This window comes from Lemur catta, chromosome 3, assembly GCF_020740605.2.
Source record: "Lemur catta isolate mLemCat1 chromosome 3, mLemCat1.pri, whole genome shotgun sequence".
Lineage (NCBI taxonomy): Eukaryota > Metazoa > Chordata > Mammalia > Primates > Lemuridae > Lemur > Lemur catta.
In genome coordinates this window covers 32329051-32354232 of record NC_059130.1, presented here as the reverse complement: position 1 = coordinate 32354232, position 25182 = coordinate 32329051, and the positions used below count along the sequence as shown (strand labels likewise).

Genomic DNA, 25182 nt, shown 5'->3' with positions numbered 1-25182 from the left:
GGGCCAGAGACACAGAGCTGCTCAGAGGGGGTGGAGGGTGGCCTCTTGGGGTCCACTGTGGGGAAAGTGGAGATTTCCTACCTTGTATCTTACTGTAACATGGCTGCTGTGGGAACCCCAGGGACTGAGCTAGGGAGCGACCCCTCCCCACTTCTGCCGCTTTGCGGGAGCAACAATCAGAGCACAGGCATTGTTGGACAGAGTCAGAGGAATGGGAGGCTCAGGTCAGACAGTACAGAGGAGCTGGGAAGGTGCTAAGTGATGTTTACAGTCTGAGAGGATAGTCATGTCTTAGAGGCCAGGAAATGGGAGTTCTTACACTGGATTGCCACGACCTTCGCAGTGTAGCAACAGCTTCTGGCCTTCGCGGGGATGTGGAGGGTCTGGCCTAATCATCGCAGTCGGTGTGTCTGGGGAGAAAAAAAGGGTGGTTGTGCAAAACTCCCCACACCGCTAGGAGATCCCTTCACCCAGTTACACACTACAGCTTCTACTTCTAAATGTCTCAGGAACCCAAGAGGCTTCCTTCCCCTACCTCTTGTGAGCAAAGACTGCTATTGCTATTGAACGTGTGAGCAACTTGTTGTATCACAACCTCACGTGATAGGATTCTGGAAGATCTGTCCTTGCTGGGGCCCTACCAGATATCTTAACAGAGAGCTGATGAGGGGAATAAGTGGTTCACCTGTGCCTTGCACGCTGCCTAACACACAGATGGGACCTAGTGTATATTTTTGGTGGAATAAATAAACCTTAACTTACCACTTACTGAACTCACAACTTCTCAGTTCTCTCTACTCTGTGAGGGAGCTTAGAACTGGAGGCAACGCCTGAACACAAAACATCATTTTGAACGGCCAGTCCAAACATGCAGTGAGGGCTTTGAAATAGCAAGAGCTATGGGTCAGACTTTGGCTGCAGAAAGGCACTGACACAATATAGACAGGCTCTGCAAAGGAAGAATGGCATCTGTCATGGATGCCAAGGGCTGCTTAGGAGGCTAGGTCCAGATGGCCTCAGAACAATACAACCAGATGCTGGTTGAGAACAACAGATAAAGAGGCTGAGTTTCCCCTAAGGATAGAGCCAACCTTAACAACCAGTTAATGAATGCATTTCAGTCAAATCAAATGGGAGGAAGAGAATCAGGCCAGGTGAAAGAATGGGTGTTTCAGGGTCCAACAGCCATAAACATCTCTAGCACAGTACCTGGGGTATAGCATTTGTTGAGTGACTACTGATCACATTTTGGCCAAAGGGGCCCAGGAGAGTAACTGCCAGATGGTTTGGTATCTAACCAAGCAGTCATTGCGGCAGGGTAGAGCCTTCTTTAGCCCTGGCCAGGGACCAAGGCTTGGTGGAAGAGCCCAAGACCAGGGGCCTCAGAGTCAGAACCAGTAATTAGAGAAACACCTTATAGCAATATAGAACTTTCAGGTTTATAAAGTTCTTTCATATATATTGTTTTATAATTATTCTCATGATAAGTGAAGTAAACAGGAACTACAGACAGAATGCTTTGGCCAAAGTAACTCAGCTAGTAAGTGGTAGCACTGCAGCTGGAATCCAGTTTGTCTACCCTCAGATTGAGTCTGCTAAGCTGGCAGCAATGCCACGCCAAACCTATGTCTTATTAAAGTTTGAGTAATGGGTCTAGCAATGGATTGAATAGCAAATAGAGGAGTACCAAGTAGGGGAAAGATCTGGGAATAACAATGCCAGAGAGACTGTGTTTTCCTACCACCAATATTTTCTTGAAATCATAGAATGTTAGACTGAGAAGAAGCCTTAGTGATCACCACATTCATCGCTCTCATTTAGCAAATGAAGAATCAAGTTCAATGTGGTAAAGTAATTTTCTTAATATCACACAGTGGTGGAGTGCAAACTAGAGACTAAGTCCTGGGACTCCTGATTTGCTACAGTTGCCACTACAATTTACTGTCTGGCTATATTACATGAGCCTTGCTCAGGAGTTGGTAAACTTACCCCTTGGGCCAAATCCTGCCAGTTGCATGCTTTTGTAAATGAAGTTTTATTGGAACATAGCCCAGCTCGTTTGTTTGCATATAGTCTATGACTGCTTTCCTGCAGCAGTGGTAGAGTTAAGTAGTGGAGACAGAGACTGTATGGCTCTCAAAGCCTAAAATATTCATGGTGGGGCCCTTTACAGAAGAGTTTGTCAAACTTTGGCCTAGTCCTGATGCCCTTTGTCTAATTTTTTAACTACTCACTTTACACATGTTACTTCATATACAGTCTCCTGGATTTCCTTTCTCTGCTCCCCATCCCATACCTGATCCTCTTCACCCCCAAGCCCATGACATACATAAAACTTCAATGCGTTGAGAGGTGGATCTGTCAGCTCCCTTTAGAGATTCATGGTTCACAGAGCACATGATGGTCGCCCCATCATCCTCCCGGGTAACCTGGAACGTCACTGAGCTGCTCACGGTGAAGGTTTTACCATTGGGATCTTCCTGTATCCGGGTTGGTTCTCCTAGAGTGCAGAAACAGACACACATGCACACACACACACACACAGATAGATACCGTGTGGGCCCCACTGTAGACATACAGATAGTGAGGCTCATCCTAGACAAACTTAGAAAGTTGTGAAGTTGTGAAATGGATATGTACATACAAGGAGAATGTAGGCCTCAACACACACATATACACACACATGAGTGTACACAAGATATCTGTCATTGCCCCTTTCTCCTACTATGCCATACATTATGTGCACATACAAAGACATTTACCTCCTTTGCTCTCTTCCCAACACCACCTCTTCCTGTAACCCTGGGGCAGGAGGTACTCACCATGAAGTTCTTGGTCACCCTTCCTCCAGGTGAGCTGGGCTGCAGGTTTGCTCCCAGAAGACTGACAGTTTAGGGTGGTTGTCTCCTTTTCTCGTAATGATGATTTGTAACCAGTGATTATAGGCTTCTGTGGAATTCCTGCCATGGATAGGGGTTGGCCAGGATAGGAAGGAGAGGCACCGTGAGGTCACGTTTCAGCTCTCCCTGTGGAGAAGGCCTCTCTGGGGGTCAGGATACATGGGTTCTACTTTGGTTTATGATGGGTAGAAGACTAGAGAAATCATCTTTCTCTTTGATCTCCTCCCTGATGACCAGAGGGAAGACCTGGGGGAGGAGGCATGGTAGTGGGGAAACGTACCATACCTGAGACATGATACATGACCTTCCACCAGTAACACAACTGAGTGTCCACCAAAATAGTGTGAGGCTCAGGGAAGCAAAGAAGGAAGTTGAAATACAGGATGAAGGTGAGAGCATGTAAGCGACTTCAGTACCCGTCTTGGAAATTATAATTATACATTGCATGCACATTTCATGTTTCCCTCACACAATCTTCGGAGGTAGGTAGAGTGGACAGGATCATCCTTTGGTTATAATTTAGAAAATTCATGCTCAAAGAGAGTAACAGTTTTGTCCCAGATCAAACAGTAAGTAGAGAAAAATGGTTTGAACCCATTTCCCTTTGCATTTTATCCTATTGCAAGGGGAACACAGGCTGAACTTTTCCAAAGTGTATGGAGACTTGCCTGGCTCCAGTCTGCTTCAGGGACTCACACAGGGAGATTTGTTTGCAAGGAAGCATTCTGTGGAGACACGGGGGTTTGTGAGCCTCACCGAGCACAGTGACGAGGGACTTGGCGGTTCGCACAGGCATCGTGAAGATCGAGCAGGTGTACTCGCCCTCATCTGCCAGGGCCACGTTGCTGATGCTGATGCTGAGCTCATGGGGAGTAGAGCTCACCAGCTGAATCCGATTATCTCGAAGGGCTGGGGGAATCAGAAGAAGGGGAAGCCAGGTTTTTGCTGGCACCTGTCATGTTTATCGCCCAATCCCAGGCCAGCTTTGTTGAGGGAAGGAGGGCAGGGAGACTGCTCCTGAATTGAGCCATCTTTAGGTTATTCACTTTTCTGGACTGTTGGCCATGGTAGCCTAAGTGATACTGAGAAAAGTATGCTGGATCTTGTGTGCTTCCTTGTGTGACACCTGGAGCAACATTGACATCAGCTACCTGTTAGGGCTTCTTTGGTGTCAAGTCACTCCAGGACCCTATAAGACTACGCATGGCCTAAGTCAGAGCTGTAATCCTGGAACCAGTTGGGGAGCCCATGGCTTGTCACATCCTCCAACAGCACACCTCCTTGTTTCTCAGCCTCTGCAGTCCCCTTCATCCGCCCATGGTCCCCAAGGAGAAAGATAACTCATGGGACACTACCTCTCTTCTCCCCAAAGTAGAGAGTCTGCTGGGCAGGGTTAGACCACTGCAGGGATGAGTCCTCATGATCTTTCACTTGGCACTTGAGCACCACAGTGCCACCAGCCACCACTGTTTCATCAGATGTCCAGGGCTGACTGTCTGCAGGAGTAGAGCAGGATTAGTTTCCTGAGGAACCCCTAGTCCCTCCACCCATTTCAGGGCCAATGTCCATTCATCTCAACTAATTCAGAGCATCCAAAGCTCTGGTATACACAAGGTCTCTGTGTACTCTTAAGGCTTCATAGCAGAAGGAATAGAGGTAGTGGTTGTGGGGGGATAGACCTTATTTTTTCTTGTTTTTAGTACACAGAAAAACAGTAAGTTGTTGAATGTTTGCTGAATAAACTGACAGGGCCACAGACAGTTAGGGGAATAAAGGCACCCCAAATCTGCACATACCAGTCCACATGTATCTTTTCTGATAGGGTTCTACCACCCCCTTTGAAAACACACATACACATCTGTCATTCTATGTTTTGCCTTCATTTCACCACCTACATATTAATATAATAACAAGAACAGGAGAAGCAGTTGTGACAAATAATCCCAAAACTGAAATGGGGAAAAGGCCAAACCATCCCTTGGGCTGTACATTCATTTACACAAGAGGTAGCTGATAAAACTGCCAGACAAACAAACAAGATATGAAAAATAAAAACTGAAACATTGTGACATACTTTTCAGTCCTTCTAACAATAACTTCCCTTCAATCACCAAGTCCCTTAACGTATTCCCTTCAGTGATAGCGCTACCCACCTCCCAGCACACAAACCCAAATCACCATCCTGATGTCATTTTAAAGAGTGAAGGATTAAAGTTTTCCCTTCAATGTGATGAAAACATGTTTTCTAATCCTTCTCTCCTTAGTCAAGTTAAACAAAACAAAAATGACTAATAAGGTATCTTATGGATGAGCCACTTGAATCCCAAATGTGCCTTCTAGTCAGGCCTGCCTGTGAGCCCCTCAGACCCTGTGACACTTGCTTCCTCTGCTTCCTCTCCCCAATCTCGTTCCACATTCCCCAAAGCGTGGATTCTGATTTCTAATATTGATTCCCTCATCTTCAGAACTGACTTTCTGTGACTCAGTAGCATTGGCCTCCACAGAACTAATCTAAAATAGGCAACACCCTCCAACTCTGATTCTGAAACAACCACAAAATCCATTCTATAGCACTAAAGTACTTAACCAGCATTGTTCATCTCTGAATAGAAAACCAAGAAACTTACTTCTACATTTCCCTGTTGAGCACCTTAAAAACAATTCTATGCTCCCATTGGCGCTGATCTTACCTCTGCCCTGTCTGCTCATTTCTTTTGTTCTTGGTCACTGGAACTCCATTTCCAAGAAATACCCCACAGGCACTCCTAGCAGAGCAGAGGCCCTGAGGAGTGAAGGTGTGTGTGCTGGAGCAGACACCAAGCACCAACTGTTCAGGGTGACGATTCCCACATTGGAGCACAAAGCCTAGTGGTTAGTTTTAGTGTTTAGAATCACAGAAACTAGAATTAGTGAGACCTTAGGGATCATGGAATCCAATTCCTTCATTTGACAGAAGTAGGCAATGAGGCAATGGAGATGTAAGGATTGCCTAAGCTCATTCTACTAATTCTAGTTAGGAGTAGAATGCTGTTCTTCTGTCTCTCCATGCAGTGCTCTTTTCAATGGAATGCTTCTCAACTAATCATCTAATGTGAGAATTAAAACTATGATTGTGAGATTAGTATGCCAGATACTGAGCTGGCTGACTAAATTTTGAAGTGATATATTCCTAAAATCTCTCAACAAATGTTTTGGGAAACCTTTCATTTACCATAGCCATGTGCCAATTTTTAACTAGTAATCCTTTGGTCCCTGATTCCTTTTGAAGAATTTTACCCTGACTGCAGCTCTCCAGAACCTCTTTATTCCAAGTAATATGTTCCCCGGGAATCATTTTATTTTTGGAAAGAGGTGTAGGGTGTACAAAGGTCTCTGTACTGGAGTAAGGGAAGAAGGAGGAGGTGCAAGAGAAGTTGGTGGTGCAGACTAAGAACTAAAATGCCAAATGGGAAGGAGAAAGAGTTGTGTGGTAATGAGGGGAGTGAGAACATGTGGTGAAGCACCATGAAGGGGAGATGATGTGAGGATGAGTGAGGGAACTGAGGGACATTGAGATGAGGGGGCCTGGATTCTCACCTTGACTGGCCAGCATGTCAGGGCTGCTCCAGACTGTGGAGCTGATGGCCTCGTCGAGCGGAGCCAGAGTTCCCAGCTCCAAATCCTGCTCCTGCCAGTAGCCTGGGGAGAGAATCTCCATCAAGGATGAGCCCTACGTATACACTGCTACAGTTTGGGTCTATACTTTCATTGTCGGGAGTGTGGGAGAGGCTAGTCCCCTATGAAAACCAGGTTTACCAGGACACCCAAGATAAGGTAGAGTTCTCACAAAGGGGAGGAGTTAACTAGAGTTCTGAAAGAGGAAGTGACTTCTCCTCTGAAGGGGGAATTAAAGGAGGATGCTGAGTTTTATCAGTCAATCATAGAATGTTCGAGCCAAAGATATCACAGAGATCTCCCACTTCACAGATGAGGACAACGAAGCCCATAAAGGTTAAACTTGACTTGGTGAAGGTCACTGCATAAAAATGATTGATAGCCAAAGATTTCTCATTCCTTATCCAGGATTCTTTCTGCTATGCCACATTATTCACTAAAATAACTGCAGGTTTAATAATTAGAAAATACTTTCACATTTAATCATTTCAATAAACCTGTGCAGGGATATTATCATTCCTGTTTTGCAGAGTGGAAACAGAATGAAATGACTTGCCCAAGGTCATACAAATAGAACAACAAAGACTAGAAATTAAATGCCTGATTCCAAATCCGAAGCTCTATTTGCTTCAAGGTGAGACCCCCACCATTGAGGAAAGAGATCAAGGTTAGGGTTGAAAGTTGCACCACGCGTTCCCATATTGTTATCTTCTGTAGGGGTACTCTAATTTTCTTTTAAGTTTTCCTACTCCACCCTCAGCCCCTGACTCTGCTCCTTCCTTTGGCGCAACAAAACCCCTTTTCCAGGGCCTAAGTCACCACCTCTCTTCCTAGAAGTTAGCTCCTAATTTCTTTTGTGAGGTGCTGTAGTGTCAAGGACCTACCTCCCCAACCCAACCTGAAGAGGCGAAGGGACAAAGAAACCAACCATGGGAATCTTTCCTGGGTCTCCCGCCTCAGCGCCCTGAAGTAGCCAATCACGTGCGCAAGATTCAGTGAGGTCACCGGCTGCTGAGCAGAGGCGGGAGTTGCTACTAGTCCGGGGCCCAGGAGTCCCGGGAGAACTTTGCCTGTCGTCCCAGCGCGCCCCAGAGCCAGCCCGGGAAAGGTAAGGGGAGAAGGGGACGCTGAGACCAAGAGAGGACGCGTGCGCGCGGGCGTGGGGGTCGAGACCAAAAAGAGAAGTGGAACATGGTCTTAGGGTCGGTGGGGGAGAAAGGGGACCGGACCGGAGAGAGAATGGCCTCATCAGAAGAAAAGGGGAAGAAAGGAGAGGGGAGAGAGAGAGGGGAGGGAGAGGACGTGGAGGACTGGGGAAGGGTGTGGAGGGGGGCAGGCAGAGAGAAAAGGACTGGAGGGAGGGAAGAAGGGAGGGAGGGGAAGTATGAGAGTCCTAGCATAGGTGCGGGGCTGTAAGACAGCTGCAGAGGTTCCCAGTCTCCATGGAGGCACCTCTCCTCTCCACTGTTCCTCACAAACGTCTTTCCAGAGATTTGAGAAGTTACTCTGTTCTCAAAACAGGAGAAGCACTAACGTCCAAATGAGGAGAGGGAGAAGGTAGAGAAAACAGAAAAACTATAACAGGTAGAGAGAAGTAGGCGGGGAAGGGGGAAAAGGGAAGTGTTGATAAAGAGAGGCAAGAAGGAAGCCCTGGGTCGAGGCCAGGGCTGTCCAGTTCCCCAGAGCCACCCTGGGTGCCTGGCCTTCCTCTGCTGCCTTCTGTGGACAAGGATGGAAGCAACCTGAAGTTGGTGAGTGCTTCATATTGTTTTCCAGACTGTGTATTTGGGGGCACACTGTGTCAACACACAGTAGGAAACCAGATTTGGTAGTGTCAGGATGGTGGAGGGACGGAGAGAAGCCAAAGGGGGATCAGTGCTCAGCCCCATAGTATTGGTACCCAGTGCACAAAGCACTAAATAGGACTTTGCTCAAATGAGGGGAGGAAATAGCCGTCTCAAACCTTGGTATAGGACTTGCAATTTGCTCAGTAGATTCTCAACCACGAGTTCATTTAATCTCAAAACAACCTTGAGAGATAGGCAGTCAGATAGAATTGCTTTTTAAGATGTTCAGAGAGCTTCAATGACTTACCTAAAGGCACACAAATAGCATACCTCTCAAGAATACTCTTTCACTGGTGGTGCTCTCAACACCTTTTCAACAGCTTCTGTTTCTTATAGCATTCCAGCTTGATTTACTTGTTTAGTTTTCGGTCTCCTCATCTAAACTTTGAGCTGGTTAAGAGCAGGAGCCTTACATTATTCATCTTTGTATCTTTAGCACTTAGCCCATAGTGGGCTTCCAGTACATTTAATTGGCTCTGGTAATTCATTCAGCCGCACTTGGCACGGTGCTATGCATATTGTTAATCAGGCAGAGCATGTATTCTGTCCAACAGCATGGGCTTAGTCTTCCCTCTCCTGCTTCTTCTTTCATCTGTGCTTTTTTCTGCATCCTCCTCAGTTGCTTTTCTCCTTGCCCATATTTCTTTCATCTCTCCCCTCCTCCTGCATTTTGCAGGCATTTTTTTATTCAACATAGGATGAATAAGTGAAATGGTGATGTAGGCCATTCAGACCAAACTGAATTGTTCAGATGAGGGGACTGATAAGTAAACAAATCATCTCCAATAAATGGCATATTGGGGATATGCACGATATGTTGCCCCTGCAGGTTTACAGAGAACTTAGTCTGGTTTACAATGTTTTAAGAAACTGTTTAAGAAGTGGCTGGGTTTTTTTTTCCTCTCTGGGGGGTGACATTTCTCCCTCTAATTTTGAAACACACTTATGACCTCATGTCTCCTCTTGAGAATTGTCTGTTAATATGCCCGAAAATATTCTTGCTGTTTTTATAAAATTATAAACCTGTATGATAAATTCTGAATGGCCACTCCCCAGGGAGTGGATGAGTGATTATAATACTATCAACAGAAACATGGATAAGTATCAAAAATTACAACCTGAGTCATGAGAGGTTTGCACCTTCTCTGGATTCAGATTGTGCCAATCATTTATGACATCGACATGAATCCCCTCAATTAATTCAGACTGGAAAGGAAAATTTAGGAGTGCTCTGAATGGGTGGGATGGAATTTGAATTGTAAATAGTAAAAATTCTGCTCAGGGACATAGGAAAGAGCTTCTGTCATGTAGGCCAGACATTGAGACCTCACAACTGTTAGGGAGGGAAGGAAGGCCCAGGCAACTCAAAACAACAGGTGAAGAGAGTTTCATGGTGTTGGTCATATTATTTCTCTGCTTAGAAACCTTCACTGACTCTCCACTGTCTGCAGATAATATCCAGATCTGTTAGCCTGGCCTTCATGGTCCTGCACAGTCTGATGCCAACCTGCCTTTTGACTTTGTCTTTTCTCTGCTTCATTTACCTTGTATTTCAGACATGTGAAGCTATTTGGAATAGTCTCTATAAACCCTTTGCTTTCCTGCATCCATTCCCTTTCCTACAGTAACTTTGCTGATAATACCCTTCCCCCATCTTCATACATCTAAACCCTATCTATCCTTAAAGCCTATCTTTTTTTTGCGTGCGGCACCTCTTTCAAGAAGTCTTCCTTGATTGTTCCAGTTGGAAATAGTTTCCCATTTGTCTGAGTTACAACACTTTACCTGATTTTGTTAGATTATGCATCCCTTTCTACATTGTCCTTCAAGTTTGGCTTCCCAACTAAACTATAGAGATTTTATAGATAGGATCCAATTCATGTTATGTCTAATACTGGCCCTAATACAGCATATTGCACATAGAAGGTGCTTAGTAAATATTTATCTATTAAATGAATCAGACACTGAGCATCTTCTATTGTGAGAATTAGGTTCAAAATCTGCCAGTACAGAGGAAATAGCAAACCAAACAGAATAGGAAGAAATAGGCCAAGGAAGAGGGTAGACTATCCAGAAATCCATAAGGCAGAGGGAACTGACGTTTATCAACACTTTCTGTGTGTCAAGATCCAAGTAAAATGCTGTATATTCATTATTCCAGAAAACCTTTTGATAGATAAGTATTATTATAAACATGTTAAAGCTGAGACAAGGAACTGTTCATATAATGCATCTAATAAGTATTGGATGGGACAGACTTTTAACTTAGATCTCTCTGTCCACAAAGTCCAGGTTTCTGAAAATCTTCACTGTGCTGCCTCCCTCTGCAGAAGTACGTACTTTATGTGTGCAGTGGTGAGCTAGGGGTAAAGGGGGAAAGATTCCTTCTTGTATTGCTGTCCAGGGGTGGCTTACCTAAACAACATTCACAGCACTCACCTGAAGTATGATAAAAACAATAAGTGTACCACGTTGGAAATGGGTGCTTGTGGTCACTGTGGTTCTGTGATTTGTACCCATTGAATTATACTTTTAACTTGATTTTTCTATGTGTCTTCATCTATACCCTTGGGGCTGTTTCATGCACCCCCAAGTGCCGTATGATGTGGGTCCCTTCAGTTGACCAGGCAACAGATGTATCTAGCTAAAACTAACAAAATCTCATCACATTTTCATAGCACTCTAGCACCTAGGCTAAAAACAAAAATATTATCTCCTTGTTTGCCGTCAGTTGCTTTGGGGGTTTCTTAATTCCTGGGTTATTTACCCATGGGTTCTAATATCTTTAGGATTCCCAGCATTTAAAAGGACAAAGTAGCCCTTTCACCCACTGATTTCCTTTTTTTTTTTTTTTTTTTTGAGACAGAGTCTCACTTTGTTGCCCCGGCTAGAGTGAGTGCCGTGGCATCAGCCTAGCTCACAGCAACCTCAAACTCCTGGGCTTAAGCGATCCTACTGCCTCAGCCTCCCGAGTAGCTGGGACTAAAGGCATGTGCCACCATGCCCGGCTAATTTTTTCGATATATATTTTTAGTTGGCCAGATAATTTTTTTTTTAATTTCTATTTTTAATAGAGACAAGGTCTCACTCAGGCTCGTCTTGAACTCCCGACCTCGAGCGATCCACCCGCCTCGGCCTCCCAGAGGGCTAGGATTACAGGCGTGAGCCACAGCACCCGGCCAATTTCCTTCTGATTGATTGTTCATATTAAGAGTAGCAGAAGTGGGAATTGGAGACTTACTAATGTACCTCTTTAAAGCATGCATTGGCACCTATGATTCAGTTTTTCTCTCATAGTATAGGACCTTGAATATATAGTAAGTGCTCAATAAATATTTATTAAATAAATAAATGAGTAACTCAAATAAATAAAAATGTATTATCTCCAATGTGAGTGACTCTGGCAGGGAAGTCTATGAGAGTTGTCAATATCACCCTGATTGCTTTATTTATGTATCTTCCTTATCCTATCTGTTTTGGGGACCTACAACATACTGGCCTTAGGGCCATAAAAAGGGTCACAGGCGCACATTTTGGATAATGGGACAAGGAGACAGAATTCGCCTGCATATCCTCTGTTGGCCTTGCCAGTTCTTGGGTCCAGAGCCCCACTTCTGCGACTATAGAGAAAACCAGCTCCCTGAGTAGGAGTTGATGGTGATGGTGATGATGATGATGATGACTCAGCATTTCTCTAACTCCTGAGTTAAAAATACTGTTCGTCCCAGCCTACTTGTTATTCCTCACGACTACCATGACAGGTGGGTGGAGGAGTGTTATCTCCAAGGGAAAAACATACTGGGGGATGTCACCCAGAATACTGAAGGGACCACTTTTAGAATGGTTTATCCACATCCATTGCTAGGCTCTCTGACCAGATTTTGTCACTCTCATTTTCCCCTGACACCAGCTTCTCAGTGAATCCTTATGTACATTTGTATCACACATAGAAGAGAATAGCCACAGCAAAACCAGAATCAGAACTCAGTCTGTGGAGCTTTTCTTTATGCGCAGAGCCACATTTTTCTTTGACAGTGAATGTCTGATTGTGCATTTGGAAGAAACTGGACCAGTTCCATCTGAATCCTGATATAGATGACAATTCCAAGATTTGAGGGAATGGCTTTGACTTGCGAGCACAAAACCCTGATCAAAATGGATTCTCTTGACACTTAATTTCCTTCATTTGCTTTTGGGCAGCCAGAAATTATACCACATTTATTGAAATCACTGTGTAGTTTCCTAGTCTAAGGCTTGGATTGCATGAATATCAAAAAATTCTCTTACTGCTTGCCCTCTGTTTCTTTCTAACTATGTCTGTCCTCCTCTAAGCTCCTAATTCCCTAGTATCCACAAAATGACAGTGCAGTCCGACAGAAGCTGGGCCATAAGAGGTGGGAGTTATTCTGTCATCTGGGACTCTCTGTCTTTTCAGGTGTATTTCCTTCTTTTTCTGTTGCTCCTCAGGGATGGGTCTCTGTCCTCTCCCAGGTGACAGGATCTCCTAAAGGATCTCCTTTCTTTAGCTCAGATGCACTCCAGCTCACATTCCCTCCAGAACCTCGGAGCTCAGTCTCGCTTCAGCTGTGTTCACCCGAGTCCTCGGGTCTCGGCCTTCTCTCCACCTCACTGCCCCCTTCACCCTCTTTCTGGCTGGGACACTGGGACCTTGATCCTCCTTGTTCTCTCCCTCTATTATTTCGGTTGCTGGTCTGGTTTATTCTCCTGGAGTCTTGTTTATCCAGCAGCCTCTAGGGCCCAAAGTCACCACTCTCTCTCGACTTTTCTTTACTCTCCTAGGAGGCATACAGGATGTAAGTGAAAATGGACGGTAAACAGGTGTGAAGAACAGAACTTTCACTATAAGAAGTTCCTGACATGCGGATTAGCCCCTTAGCTTGGTAAATCCTAGGCCAGAGATTCAGGGTCCTACACTATTAGATTATCCAAGAGATTTAGGTTTGGAAGGGACCTGTACCCAATTTGAGCTCAAACAGATTTATTATTGCGCCTTGGCAGACATCTTTTAGTTCCATCCTAAGCAGGTGGAAATGAAAGGCTTTTGTTTCCTGGGCATGGAATGGTATGTGGTTAGGATTTTCCAGGCTGAATGAGGAAGGAATCTTTGGGGTATTTGGCTAACTTGCCTGTGGTGGGTGTTAGGGTGGGGTTAAAACGGAAGTGTATCTTGGTGTTAACCCTCATTTCTCACTGAAAAAAAAAGTTATTCCAAATGTTTTTCCATATCCAAACATTAATATAAAAATTAAGAAAATTGAAATGTTTTTCCATATCCAAACTTTAAGATGTCTTGAATAAATATATTTTATATATTTCCTAAAACCGTGCAGTCAATTTGCATGTCTGGTCACTTTTTACTGACCCCTAATGGCCAGAAGTGGTTATTCGCAAGATTGTTCTGATTCTACCAGAAGATGGAACTAATGTCCTTTCTGACTTTATTGCTGAAGTTCAGTAATTTCTCTCCTCTTTTTCTTACACTGCATTCTGCCCCCAAACATTTTCCCCTCTGTGATCCTTAGAAGCGTAGACTTTCAGAGTTGACAAGAATGCATCTAGTCTAATGCTCTCATTTTAAAGATGAGGAGCCAAGGCTCAGAGAGGTTTAGGAACTTGAGCATTGTCACACAGGCAGTTAGTAGGAGCTCTGGTTATGACCTCAGTCTCCTGGAGTCTCCTGGACTCATTGTCATTTTGTAGCAGTCCTTGTGGACTAGCTAATTCAGAGGTTAAGTTGCCCTGAGTGTGATTTTGTTTTCATTGACATCCACCTTTCCTACTCCCCATCTCCCTGTATGTGGTAATGAGGAACCCCAGGACTCCAGACCTCATGGGAAGTAAGTCTACTAAATGCTGGGTAGGTTGGAGAACTTGGGGTGAGATGAGGAGTGAATCCCTGAAGATGGGACAGATAGCATCTTCATAAACTTCTGGGCAAGTTCCAGTTCCCACAAAAGAGACCATAGGGCAGAAGCTATTGCCACGTTCTTAGGAACTAAAGCGGGTGACTAGGAGGACAGGTCATGTGTGTGTCATGTGCATGTGTGTGTGCTTGCTGGCACCTGCAGGTGGAGAGCTCTGGGAATGCTAACCTGATTGTGAAGTGGGAGACAGGGGCTAGAAAAGAAGAGAGAAAAAATATCAGAGGAGCATGTCCTATTCTTGAGCTAGAGAGAGAAAAAATCTGGAGGCAGAAGTGGGCTTGTGGTAGGCTGAGTGGGGGCCCTCAGAGACTTAGTTAAGATTCCAAGGAGCAGAGACTGGGAAGTGGGTGGTAGAGAAGGAGGTGGGGACAGCTGTTGCTTTGATTTGCTATTGAGTCAGTGTTCTCTGTGCATTAGCACTGGGAGGGAGCCCTGGGCTGGCCCCCAACCAAAACAAGCCCCTCTGTGGCCAATACTGGATTGTAGCAAGGAGAATTGCAGTTGGGGGACAAAAAGGAAGGGGATGTGATCCCAAAAGAGCCCCTTCCTCACCTTAGCTCCTTCCTTCTAGGACTCAGCTGTGTACTCTAGATAAGCATCTAGCGTTCTGTACTAAGAGGCTGAGAGGGCAGGATAAGGCTGAGCACAGAGGAGGGCTCAGTAAGAGCTTCTAGACAGCAGGTTCTGTGCAGGTACTGGCTCTCATCAGGTGTTTTTGGGTAGGAGCCTGAGGCCAGGGATGGTAACAGCCCTGAGCCATTTAGCAGTGTCTGTTTACCCCATCTCCTCATGATCACATACTTCAGAAATCAGGACAGGTTTGACTTGGGATCTGCATTCTAATGCAATAGAGAAACGGTCAGGAGGCCAGACTTTGTCTGAGCTCTTAGAGGTCCCCTTAAACTGAGTGGAGGAATTTTATACCCTTTCCCTAAATTTATCTTGCTGCTTTCACACATATGTAATAGAACTGGGTAAAAAATAATCCCCCATCTTAGGAAACTACTTGGGAAAGGAAACATAACAGAGTCAAAAGCAGAATTCAATTTAGCTCATTGGAAGGGTATGGGAAAATAGGGACTGGGAATGGGCCAGAAAGCCCAGAAAATCAGGGAGAAGTAAAGAATAGATTCCCTGAAGATGAGAAATCTCAGTCCAGGCTCCAACAGCTTGCTCATGCTCTCCAGTACTGATCTCAGTGCCTTGGTACCTGTTGGAGTGCATGGATGAGTTCCGTTTCTTAATGGGCTCTATCTTATTTTCCTTTGCTCTTTATGTTGTACTTTAGATATTTTAGCCTGATGGCTTGGTGTGGTGGGATAACAATGCTATGAAAAAGTTTAATTTGTTAGAAGTCAAGCAAGAAAGCATTCATCTCTGCTGGTTCTGATCTTCCTGACTTGTTTTTACTGTTTCCCTTCACTGGGTAATCAGAGTCAGGGTGTGGATGACAGGTTCAGGGCAATGGTTAGGAGCATTACATGAAGAAAAATGTGTTCCGCTCTACATACCCACACTACTCTAGTTTCACTGATTCCCTCAATCCTAACTGAGATTTAGTTTCTTCCCTCCATTCTTCTCACTTAAAAAAAAAATCTGTATTTTTAAAATCCTGGCACACTGTCCACATTAGCCTTACTTTGTACCTTTCTGGAAATTTAACTTTTCCATGAAACAGAGATATTTTCCCAAGTCTTCAGATCTCACAGTCCCCAATATGGCAAATAATACTGTTCTGACAAAAGAACTCTTCCTCTCTTCTTAAATCTTCCTTGAGTGTCTGTCTCTCCTTTGATGTGGGTAAACACTTGTTTTTGTTGCCTAAGACGCATGCATATTTTGACTTGGTTGCCCTCTTTCTCTCCTTTCACATGTGCCCCTCAACACACACACACACATAACATACTACAGTTCTCAATATTCATATTTCTGCTTTTATTTCTTTCTGACATAAACACACAGCTTTTTGTCATGACCCAGATACAGAGAGAGCCCTTTTCACACACCCATGTTAATCAGAACCCCCTTCCTTCCAGAAAACCATATGGCTTAAACTCAGAAATTCTCCCCAAAGCAGAATTCAGGCTCTCTCTTCTGCTCAAACTCCCCAGGAGAGGGCCAGAATCCTCTCCTCTCCAGGGCTGAGGCTCAGTCCATCTGTCACTGACACTGGACTCCAGGGCTTGGAAACCAGAAAAGAGTTGGCATTAAGCAGCAGTTGAGGATAAATGAAAATATGAGAGGCTCAGGGGCTTAGTGATGGTGATTTTTATATTTGTGTGAGATTCTGGAATAGAGATTAGGGGAGGAAACATATAATATGTATTTGGAAAGATTTTGTCCTTAAGAAGTAGAGTAAGAACTAGTGAGTGGAATTGTTCCACTTGTAATTTTTGCATCTGCTGGGCAAAAAAATGATTAGGAGCAGATGGTAAAACTGGCCTCTCATTTTATAATAACTCAAGAACTCAGCTCCAGACTCTGCAAAGACTGACCGTTATGCTAAGTCCCAAGTTACTTGTCACTGATGTACTTATTGGAGACTTGCTGGGTTTCCAAGAAATATCAGGTATTTAAGTCAGAGATTCAATAAACCAGTTCACCTTCAGGAGCTTTTTACCCTGTCTGAGACTTTGGCTGGAATTCTACACTCAGACTTGGAAGCAAAGAGCCAGGGCATAGAATATGAAAAAATAAACATACGAAACAAGAATCTGCATATTCCCAATGAAATCTGGTTCCGGAAGTGCTAGTTCTCCACCCTACCTTGCCAATATCTAGACTATATGAAGAAAGGGGAGAGAAAAGCAATGGCTAGTTTAGAGATGAATGGCTGAGACATCAGCCTTCATTTCTTTTTATTTTTTCCCCCTAGGGCAAGGTGATGCACCTGACCTTTCCGACCCTGAACTGGAAGTAAATGAGCTAAAGGTGCTTGTAATTAGCAATCAATGCACAATTAGTGTAAGTCTAGCTGGAGAAAGGGAAAGTAAATCCTTAGAGAAGACAACATTTTAGTTTGTTCTTTATGTTATTTAGCTTTCTTACCATTCTCCTGGTGACCTCCAGGAAAGAGATGGGGACAATTGACAGAGTTAAAGAATCCCAGAGGTAAGAGTTCACATAGAAGGATGATATACATATTTAAAAATATGTTAGAATTTCTGCATTTGAATCTTTTTGAAACATGTTTACTCTTCATGAGAACAGTGGGCTCAGGGAGATGAGTAGATGGGAGATACTCCAGTTGTTACTGTAACCCTAGTTCTGTCTTCCTGAAAGCTGACTCATAGAGATAAATCACTCCCATTACCTGTCCTTCAGGAACAAAGCATCTCCTTGTTTCAAATGGGAAAATGAAAGAGGGGTCCTAGAAATTCATTCTGGAAGGCTGTCTCTCCAATTAGACTTGGGTGTAGGTCATTCATAAGTATTAACCATCATATAAACTATTATGCAGAAATCGACACGGAGAAATCAGCATTTAGGGGAAGAGAAGCTTGTGTAGTTCTGATGTGATATGAGAAACAGGCTGGCTAGTCTAAGACTGTCAGGGGCTGAGCATTCTCGGCTCCCTGCCACACTTGTCATCGTCAGCTTATTGGCAGATACTCCCAAAGCATAGCAGAGTACAGTTTAAACATGCATCTACTGAGATAGGACCTGGACTCTGGGATGGGATGGTTATATTTAAGGCTATTTAGTTCAGCACAAGATAGTTGTAAAGGTTGGGGAAATGAGTCAGGGTCTTGATATTTGTTTTCTATGCCTCTCATATATTGGATTCCTCCATTATCTGTTCTGATAACCCATTATTATATATTGTTTTTACATTTGCTAAGGTTGTGGGAAAAGGGAAAAGAAGTACCATGAAAGGACAGTTAGAGTTGGTTGTCAGGCCCAGGGTGCTGTTAAGAGGTCCATGCTGAGGGAGAGGGGTAAGAAAAAGAGGTCCTTGCTTATGAAATGTGTAGGATGCATTTTACATTCCACATTTATAGTGAATTTAGCCAGCCTCTTTATCTGTGGGTCCCACACCTGTGCATTCATCTAACTGCAGATCAGAAATATTTGGAAAAAATTATGTCTGTACTAAACATGTACAGACTGTTTGTTATTACCTAAACAACAGAGTGCAACAACTATTTACATAGTATTTAGATTGTATTAGGTATTCTAAGTAATGTAGAGATGTCTTAAATTATATGGGAGGATGGGCATGGGTTATAGGAAAATACTACTCCATTTTATATCAGGGGCCTGAGCTTCCTCAGATTTTGGTGTCTGTAGGAGGTTCTGGAACCAATCCCCCATGGATACTGAAGGACAACTGTATATGGTTATTGTATGTGAGCAATACTGAATCAATCTAGAACACAGCTATTGTAGTTCTGTTTTCAATCTTTGAGTCCAGATATGGCAGAACATCCAATTCTCTTGAGGCTGTTCAAGATCACTGTGGGACCCAGTTTCCTGAACATCTCAAAAAACACTTTTAGCACTCTTTTTAAACCTCAGAATGACTTGCTCTTTTGTCCTGTTTCTATAGTTGATTAGATGACCGTGAGGATTGCCCAGATCTATGTCTCAGGGTTTTGTTCTCTCTTCACAGTGGAGCAGATCAGGGACCGTAACCAAGACCATGTATGTGTTTGTGGTGGGGGAAAGGAGATTCCAGCTCTGTTCTGAGGGCTTCCTTGTAGAGAAGAAGGAGATTATGAAGCTTGGAGGTAGAGCAGGACCATGGAGAGCAACAAGAAGAGCCTGGAGTGTCACTGTCAGGGACTAGTACCATGGAGAGCTCAAAGCATAGGTAGTTTTTGTTCCACAAAGAAAGAGGAATTGGGATCGTGGGGTAAGGCAGCTAGCTCCCAAGCACACAAACTGAAAGAACAGACATCAGGGCTTCTGTTAGGATCACTCTACACCCATCACTTGCTTTAAAAGTCCTCTCGAAGTACTTTGTTTGAATCTGTCAGGTGGATATACATCCAAAAAAGATTGTGCTAAAAAAATGAGGACCACCACCAGACTGAGTTTGTCAACATAAGCCTCTGTAATTATGTCAAATATGTAGGTATTAGTAATGATGGAGGGGTTTTTAATTTGATATAATTTATTATGAATAAAATTAGGCTTATCTTTTAATGAGGGAACAGAGCCTGTGGCCCCTCAGAGATACTAGGGCATGAGAAAGCCAAAATGTGTATGTATTATCATTAGGTAGGATATGAGATGTACCAGAGTCAGAGTGCCCTAATCTACTCAAGATTGCTGTAAATAGTTTAGATTTAATCATACCTAGAAAAGAGGTATGAGATCAGGCCTCTTAGGAAGGTTATTGTTCTCACGACTTAGGGGCTTCTGTGTTAGTTGGGAAATTTGGTCACTCTCTTAAGGCTTAGGGAAATTTCAGTAAAGGGAGAAATGTTTCTCCCTTTTGCTGCTTCAGTGAAGAATGAAGTGTACCTTTGCCGAGCCTCCATTGTGTAAAAATCTCAACAGCCTCATATGTTCAACACTCTTGAGAGCTTGGCTTCTCGGTACTAGAAGGGATGGATCTCCTTGTCATATATAGCAGGATTGGATCGGGTTTTTACTTGGGTAGTTACAGAGCCCTGAGCATCAGCTGGTTCTGACCTTTCAAAAAATCATCACTACTGCTGATCCTAGAGGCAGAAACAGGCCTTTTGCCCAGAGACTTGTTCTTCTTCATTTTACAATGACTTGGAGTGTTTATACTTAATTTGACCAAGCTCTTAGAGACCTGAATCTTTTTCTGATGTCTAGCTTCACCAGGCTCTTTTCCTGATGGTACGTTTCTCTCTGTCGCTCATAAATATTCCCATGGGGATTGCTATTTTCAGAGCTTATGGGTGGACCTCTAGGACATGACCTCATACAGGAAACAAAATGTTCTAGGGTATGGGCCTATAGCCAATGGTTAAACATGAAACATTAAATTCTAACATGAAAATAAAAGAAGATACAATTACCAAAACTTCCTAATAACCTTGATTTTTTTCATTCAGTAGTCAGTAAGGAGCTGGTCTAGTCCACAGCTTGCTTTCAAGGAGAATCTGGAATCTAGATCACCATCCTTGGGTGAAATTCTATTACTGAGAATTAGATGACAAAAAATGTTGAGCCAGTATACAGTTCCACTGGAGTAGGAAACAACAAAGAATGTGACTAGTCACAGCCCCAGGGGTTTTTATTGCTCTTGGTGATATCTGTGAAGATTTTTTTCCTACTATGTAACTTAAGGAAAAGCAGCTTTTGATCACATTCTACATATTATTTGGACTGCAAGAAAGAAGTAACAGCAAGGAGTACTAAAATCAAATCTAAGGATTTACATAGCAATGACACAACTACCTGGTCTGCTATTTCAGAGTAACCAGAATACAAAAAAGATGCCATCTATGGAATTTTATGGCTGCAGAACTATGAGTCACTCTCTCCAACTGAACAGTGAATAGCTCCAACAAGGCACTCTTGAAATTAGATTTGGGCCTCCTTTCTTCATCTTCCTTGGAAGAGGAAGGAGAGAGAGCCTGAGGGTAGTGAGCTGGCTCATTCTACTATCAGTTTAGGGCAGAGGATTTTTGAACTGTGCAGCAGAACCCCAGGTGGTGCCTTAAGGACTGTAGGAGTGTGAGGAAGCCAATAAGACAGGGAAAAGGGCTACGGGTTTTACTTCTCTGTTTCAACAAGAGCATTTCTCCTTTGGTCTGTTTTACTAATTTGGTAAAGGAGTTTCACATCTTTTTTTTTTTTTTTTAAATTTAAGTGAGAAAAACCGTTGTCCTAGAGGAAACTACTAACACTTATAGTGCTGTCCAGACTTAGGATAGAGTGTTGGCATAACTGCCGGGTAGGAAGTTGACATTCTGTAGATTGGGTCCTACATCATACAGACTGGTTCTTCATGAAAGTAACTAACTATTATTCCAGTGTCTCTCAACTTTTGGCACATGTCTACGTAAACGTATCCTTCACAAAAGTTACACCTGGAACTAGGAACAGATCAGGAAGAGAAACAGAAGATTACAGTACCATTACAGCTACAACTAGGAGCAGAAACTGGATAGAGCAGATCAGCCAAACAGATCCATAGGCAGCACTAGAGTGAATGCCTACAGGACTTCTGTGGCACATTGGGCATGATGTCTACACTGGGCACCTGGCCAGGGGCTGCAGAGTGGATGTTAGTGGACAGAAGGTCATTGGGAAGGAAAAGATATTCATGTGTGGGGAAATGCTGTACCAAGTTAAATTGCTGTAATCTGGTCCAATGCAAAGTGAGGCTATCCATCCATCTGTTTCTACACTAGGTCAACTCACAGAGTGCTGCAGATAACTTGGGAAGGAGGAATCTAAAGAAGGCTGGTCACAATTATGAATGTCACGTTGTTCACCAGAGAGATGACCACAGTTCATCTTAAGTTCATAGTCCTTGTATCCCCCAAACATGGAATTGCCAACTTCTGCCAATATTAGTGGAGAAATGTGAGAAGGAAGGGCAGGTGGCAAATTCTGAATGTCTTCCTGAGCTGCCTGAGCTTCTAGCCACAGCACTAATGGCCAGTTCCAGGTATCAGTTGCTTGCCCTTTTCCACCCTCTCAATCATTGATCAGCCTTTTAAAGCTTAAAAAATTTGTGCTGTACTGTAAGGAACTAGATACCCCAGCAGTACATAAAGTTTGTTTTCCTTTTTCTAAATGAAAATAGCCACCCTGTCACAACACCCTTGACCATTCAAGCAGCAGTGTTTTAGGGTATCTTGTCCTTAAACCTTCACTCAGCATCTCTCCTCATTTTGGTCAAACATTAACAGTTAAAATATGCACTGCCTAGTTTTCTGCCCAGGGGCCTCAGGCCAACTCAGGGGTTCTAGACATACCTTCTGCATAATGCTGGTTAGAATAGCCTTCAGGATTACCATCCATGAGCATTAAATCTATGCACCTACCTCCCACCATCGGTGCTGGCCTTCTTAGATCCAGAAACTAAGGGGTAGAAATAATTTGAGGTAGAAGATACTGTGGTTATTTCTTGTGCATCTGTCTGCACACCAGACAGATGTCCCCTATCTGTAGAGATGATGTTCTAAAAGGAAAATGATGCTCGATTTGACTCTTCCTTGGAAACAAACCCCTCCTCCCCATCCTCCACTTCCCGACCTCTCCTCTAGAAATTCCCCATTCAGAAGGTACTGCCTTCTACTCTTTCTCTTAAGCCACTGCTCTGAGATATAGTCCTAAATGTGAGGATAGAGCATTTCTCTGCCTGTCAACTTTAAGCCTGAATAGGGGCTGGGCCCCCAAGTTGAGGAAAAAGAAAGAATAGTTGGTGAAGAAAGACTTGGCTGGCATCCTGATTTGCTCCAGTCTCTAGTGTTTACATCCTAGAGTAGAGGAGCTCACAGCTTTCTCAGATGATGTCTTTCTCTCTTTTCAAGTCCCAGCCTCGCACCATCAGTTCTCATTGCTAAGTAGTTGCAGTTTGGGTCATACATGCCTCTCTTTATAAAACTCACCTAGCAGGATGGGGAGGCCAGGGGCTGCAGTTGAAAGTCAAGGCCTATAAGGAGGGTCATTATTGAGGCACAGACACGTAGCTACCTCTCTCTGCCTTGCACTGAGCCTGCTCTCCCTCAGGACTCTCTTCAGCTCCTCAGTGAGTAGGGTCATCAGTGCAATCCTCTGGGGAAGGGGATTCCATGTAGCGGGAGGAGGGGCTGCTGTCTCTGTGGTGACTAGGGCAGGAACTTCCCTTGGGGAGCTTGATGGGTAGAAGGTGGAAGGAGCTAGCCAACTGCAGGGAGGGGAATCCCAAGGGTCCCCATACCAGGGGAAGCTCCTTTATCATGATGGAGACAGGGCTTGGGGAGGAGGTCAGGTGAGGTGGAGGCTTATTCCTCCAGCACGCTGGCTCTTCGCCTGTTTTCCTTAGATGAATTCTCTACATCATCCTTCCCAGTTTTAACCCCTCCCCTCTCCACCCCCGCCCCGCCCTGTGCCCATCCCTGCTGGCCACTGGGTCCATCGCCCAGGAGCCGCCTCCCGTTTCTCCTCCCCTGCGGTTCTTTCTGTTTTTCCTTGGCATCTGGCCGGGCATAGCCACCACCCTCCCCCTCACTCTCCCCACTTCCCTTTTCTCCGCTGAGGTCCTGTTCCCTCTCCCCCCTCCTCCTCTGACAGGCGGAGGGAGTGAGGAGGATGCATTCCTTTAGTCCTTTCACTGCCTGCCCTCCCTCCCCCGCTGACCTGAGGCTCTGAGCTTCCTTCCTGGTCTCCCTACAAAGTGCCCCCATGCCACCCCATTAACCCTCAGCAGCCTTTAAGAAGGCTGAGGTGCCCCCACAGCGCTGACCTACATAGCCCGGCCCAGGGTGGGAGGGGCTCTTCCCCAAGTCCCTTCACCCCTGGCCCCGCCTCCCCCCCCCCCCCCCCCCCCCGCCTTCCTTCATCTCTCTACCATTACAAACCAAAGAAGGTTTGAGTTCCAGACTGGGGCAAAGGGGCTAGGTATACTACCCCACCCCAAATTTGAGAAAATCAGTGCTCAGCTCAGGAAAGCTTTGGGTTTTCCATGCATTCTCCTCCTCAAATTTCTTGATGCTTTCTTTTGCTCAGTCTCCCTCCCTCCCACTCCCTCCACTGCTGTCTGGGTTTCTTTTCCCAGCTTCTACCACTGCTAGGGATGTTGCCATCCTGGGCACCCTCCGCCCTGTTGTTGTTGTTTTGGTCCAAGGGTAAGCACCCCCTTCTTTGCCCACGCCCCCAACAGCCTCACCCAGCCCCCCTTCTCTGCCCACTCAGAGCTCCGCCGCGGATGGGGGGACGGGCGGGGAGAGAAGTGTTTGCATACAGCAGTTTGGGGGATTGCACTGGCTACCCAACCGCTACAGACATACACACACACAAACACCCGACACACGCCCTGACTGAAACAGCGACAAATCTCACTCCGCCCCCAACACACACTGACACAGACATACACACAGATACTGACACAGAAACGCAGAGCCAGACACCAACACAGACGCGCGCGCACACACGGACAGCAACACATCCAGACCCAGGGCTGCTCACAACAGAAATCAACCCCGAGATCCAAACCCCGGGTGCACGCGCAGACACACACACTGGAAGGTGTACACAGGAGGGTGCACACGCCGGCACACCCCGTGGTCCACAGAGACTCGGATGCTCAGAGACAGACACAAGGGTATTAACAGCGGCTGACGACTATAACCCCCGATTCCAAACAAAGCCAACAGGCGCCCTCCGCCCGACTCCCAATCCAAACCCCTGCCTCGGGTAGCTCCCCACCTCCCCTGGCGCCGCCCCTCCCTCACTCACCGTCCTGGGAGAGGTTGGCCCCTCCGGGCGCCCAGCAGCAGGCGAACAGCAGGAGCAGGAGCTGGGCGGCTGGGGCCCCCATCGCGCTTCCCGGCCGGCTCCCTGGCTGGGCGCTGGCGAGCCTTCGTCCCCGGGGCCTGGGGATGGGGAGGGGGTAGACTCCGATGTTGACTGAAAGGGCACCCCCGAGCTGCTAGGAGCCCGGGGCCGAGGTGGGGACCGGGAGGGAGCCGGCGCTGCTGCAGTCGCGGGGATTAAATAGGGCGCTCGGAGCAAACCATTCGGTTGGAGGTGGAGGGGAGTTGACGGGGGGCTGGGCTGGTCGCGGGGGGCAAGGCTGCCGCATTCCCCACTCCCCCTGCCTCTCACACCCCCTCCTTGCTTTGGTGGTGCCTTCCACCCTCTCCCCCGGGAGCTCCGCCAGCCCGGCTCGGGTGTGGATCCGAGGGAGGAAGCTGGCTCAGC

The 25182-nt window shown here is 45.3% G+C and overlaps 1 protein-coding gene across 1 annotated transcript in view; it reads right to left on the bottom strand.

Moving 5' to 3' along the window:
- Positions 1–24971, bottom strand: part of CADM3 (cell adhesion molecule 3) — a 29286-nt gene extending 4315 nt beyond the window's left edge. The window contains exons 1-7 of the mRNA XM_045547050.1: positions 24718–24971; positions 6477–6578; positions 4256–4396; positions 3657–3809; positions 2823–2960; positions 2330–2500; positions 320–410 (exon numbers count right to left, since the gene is read on the bottom strand). Of these exons, the coding sequence (XP_045403006.1) occupies positions 320–410; positions 2330–2500; positions 2823–2960; positions 3657–3809; positions 4256–4396; positions 6477–6578; positions 24718–24799 (878 nt within the window). The 5' untranslated portion in view covers positions 24800–24971. The remainder of the gene's footprint in view (positions 1–319; positions 411–2329; positions 2501–2822; positions 2961–3656; positions 3810–4255; positions 4397–6476; positions 6579–24717) is intronic.
- Between the last annotated feature and the right edge of the window lie 211 nt (positions 24972–25182).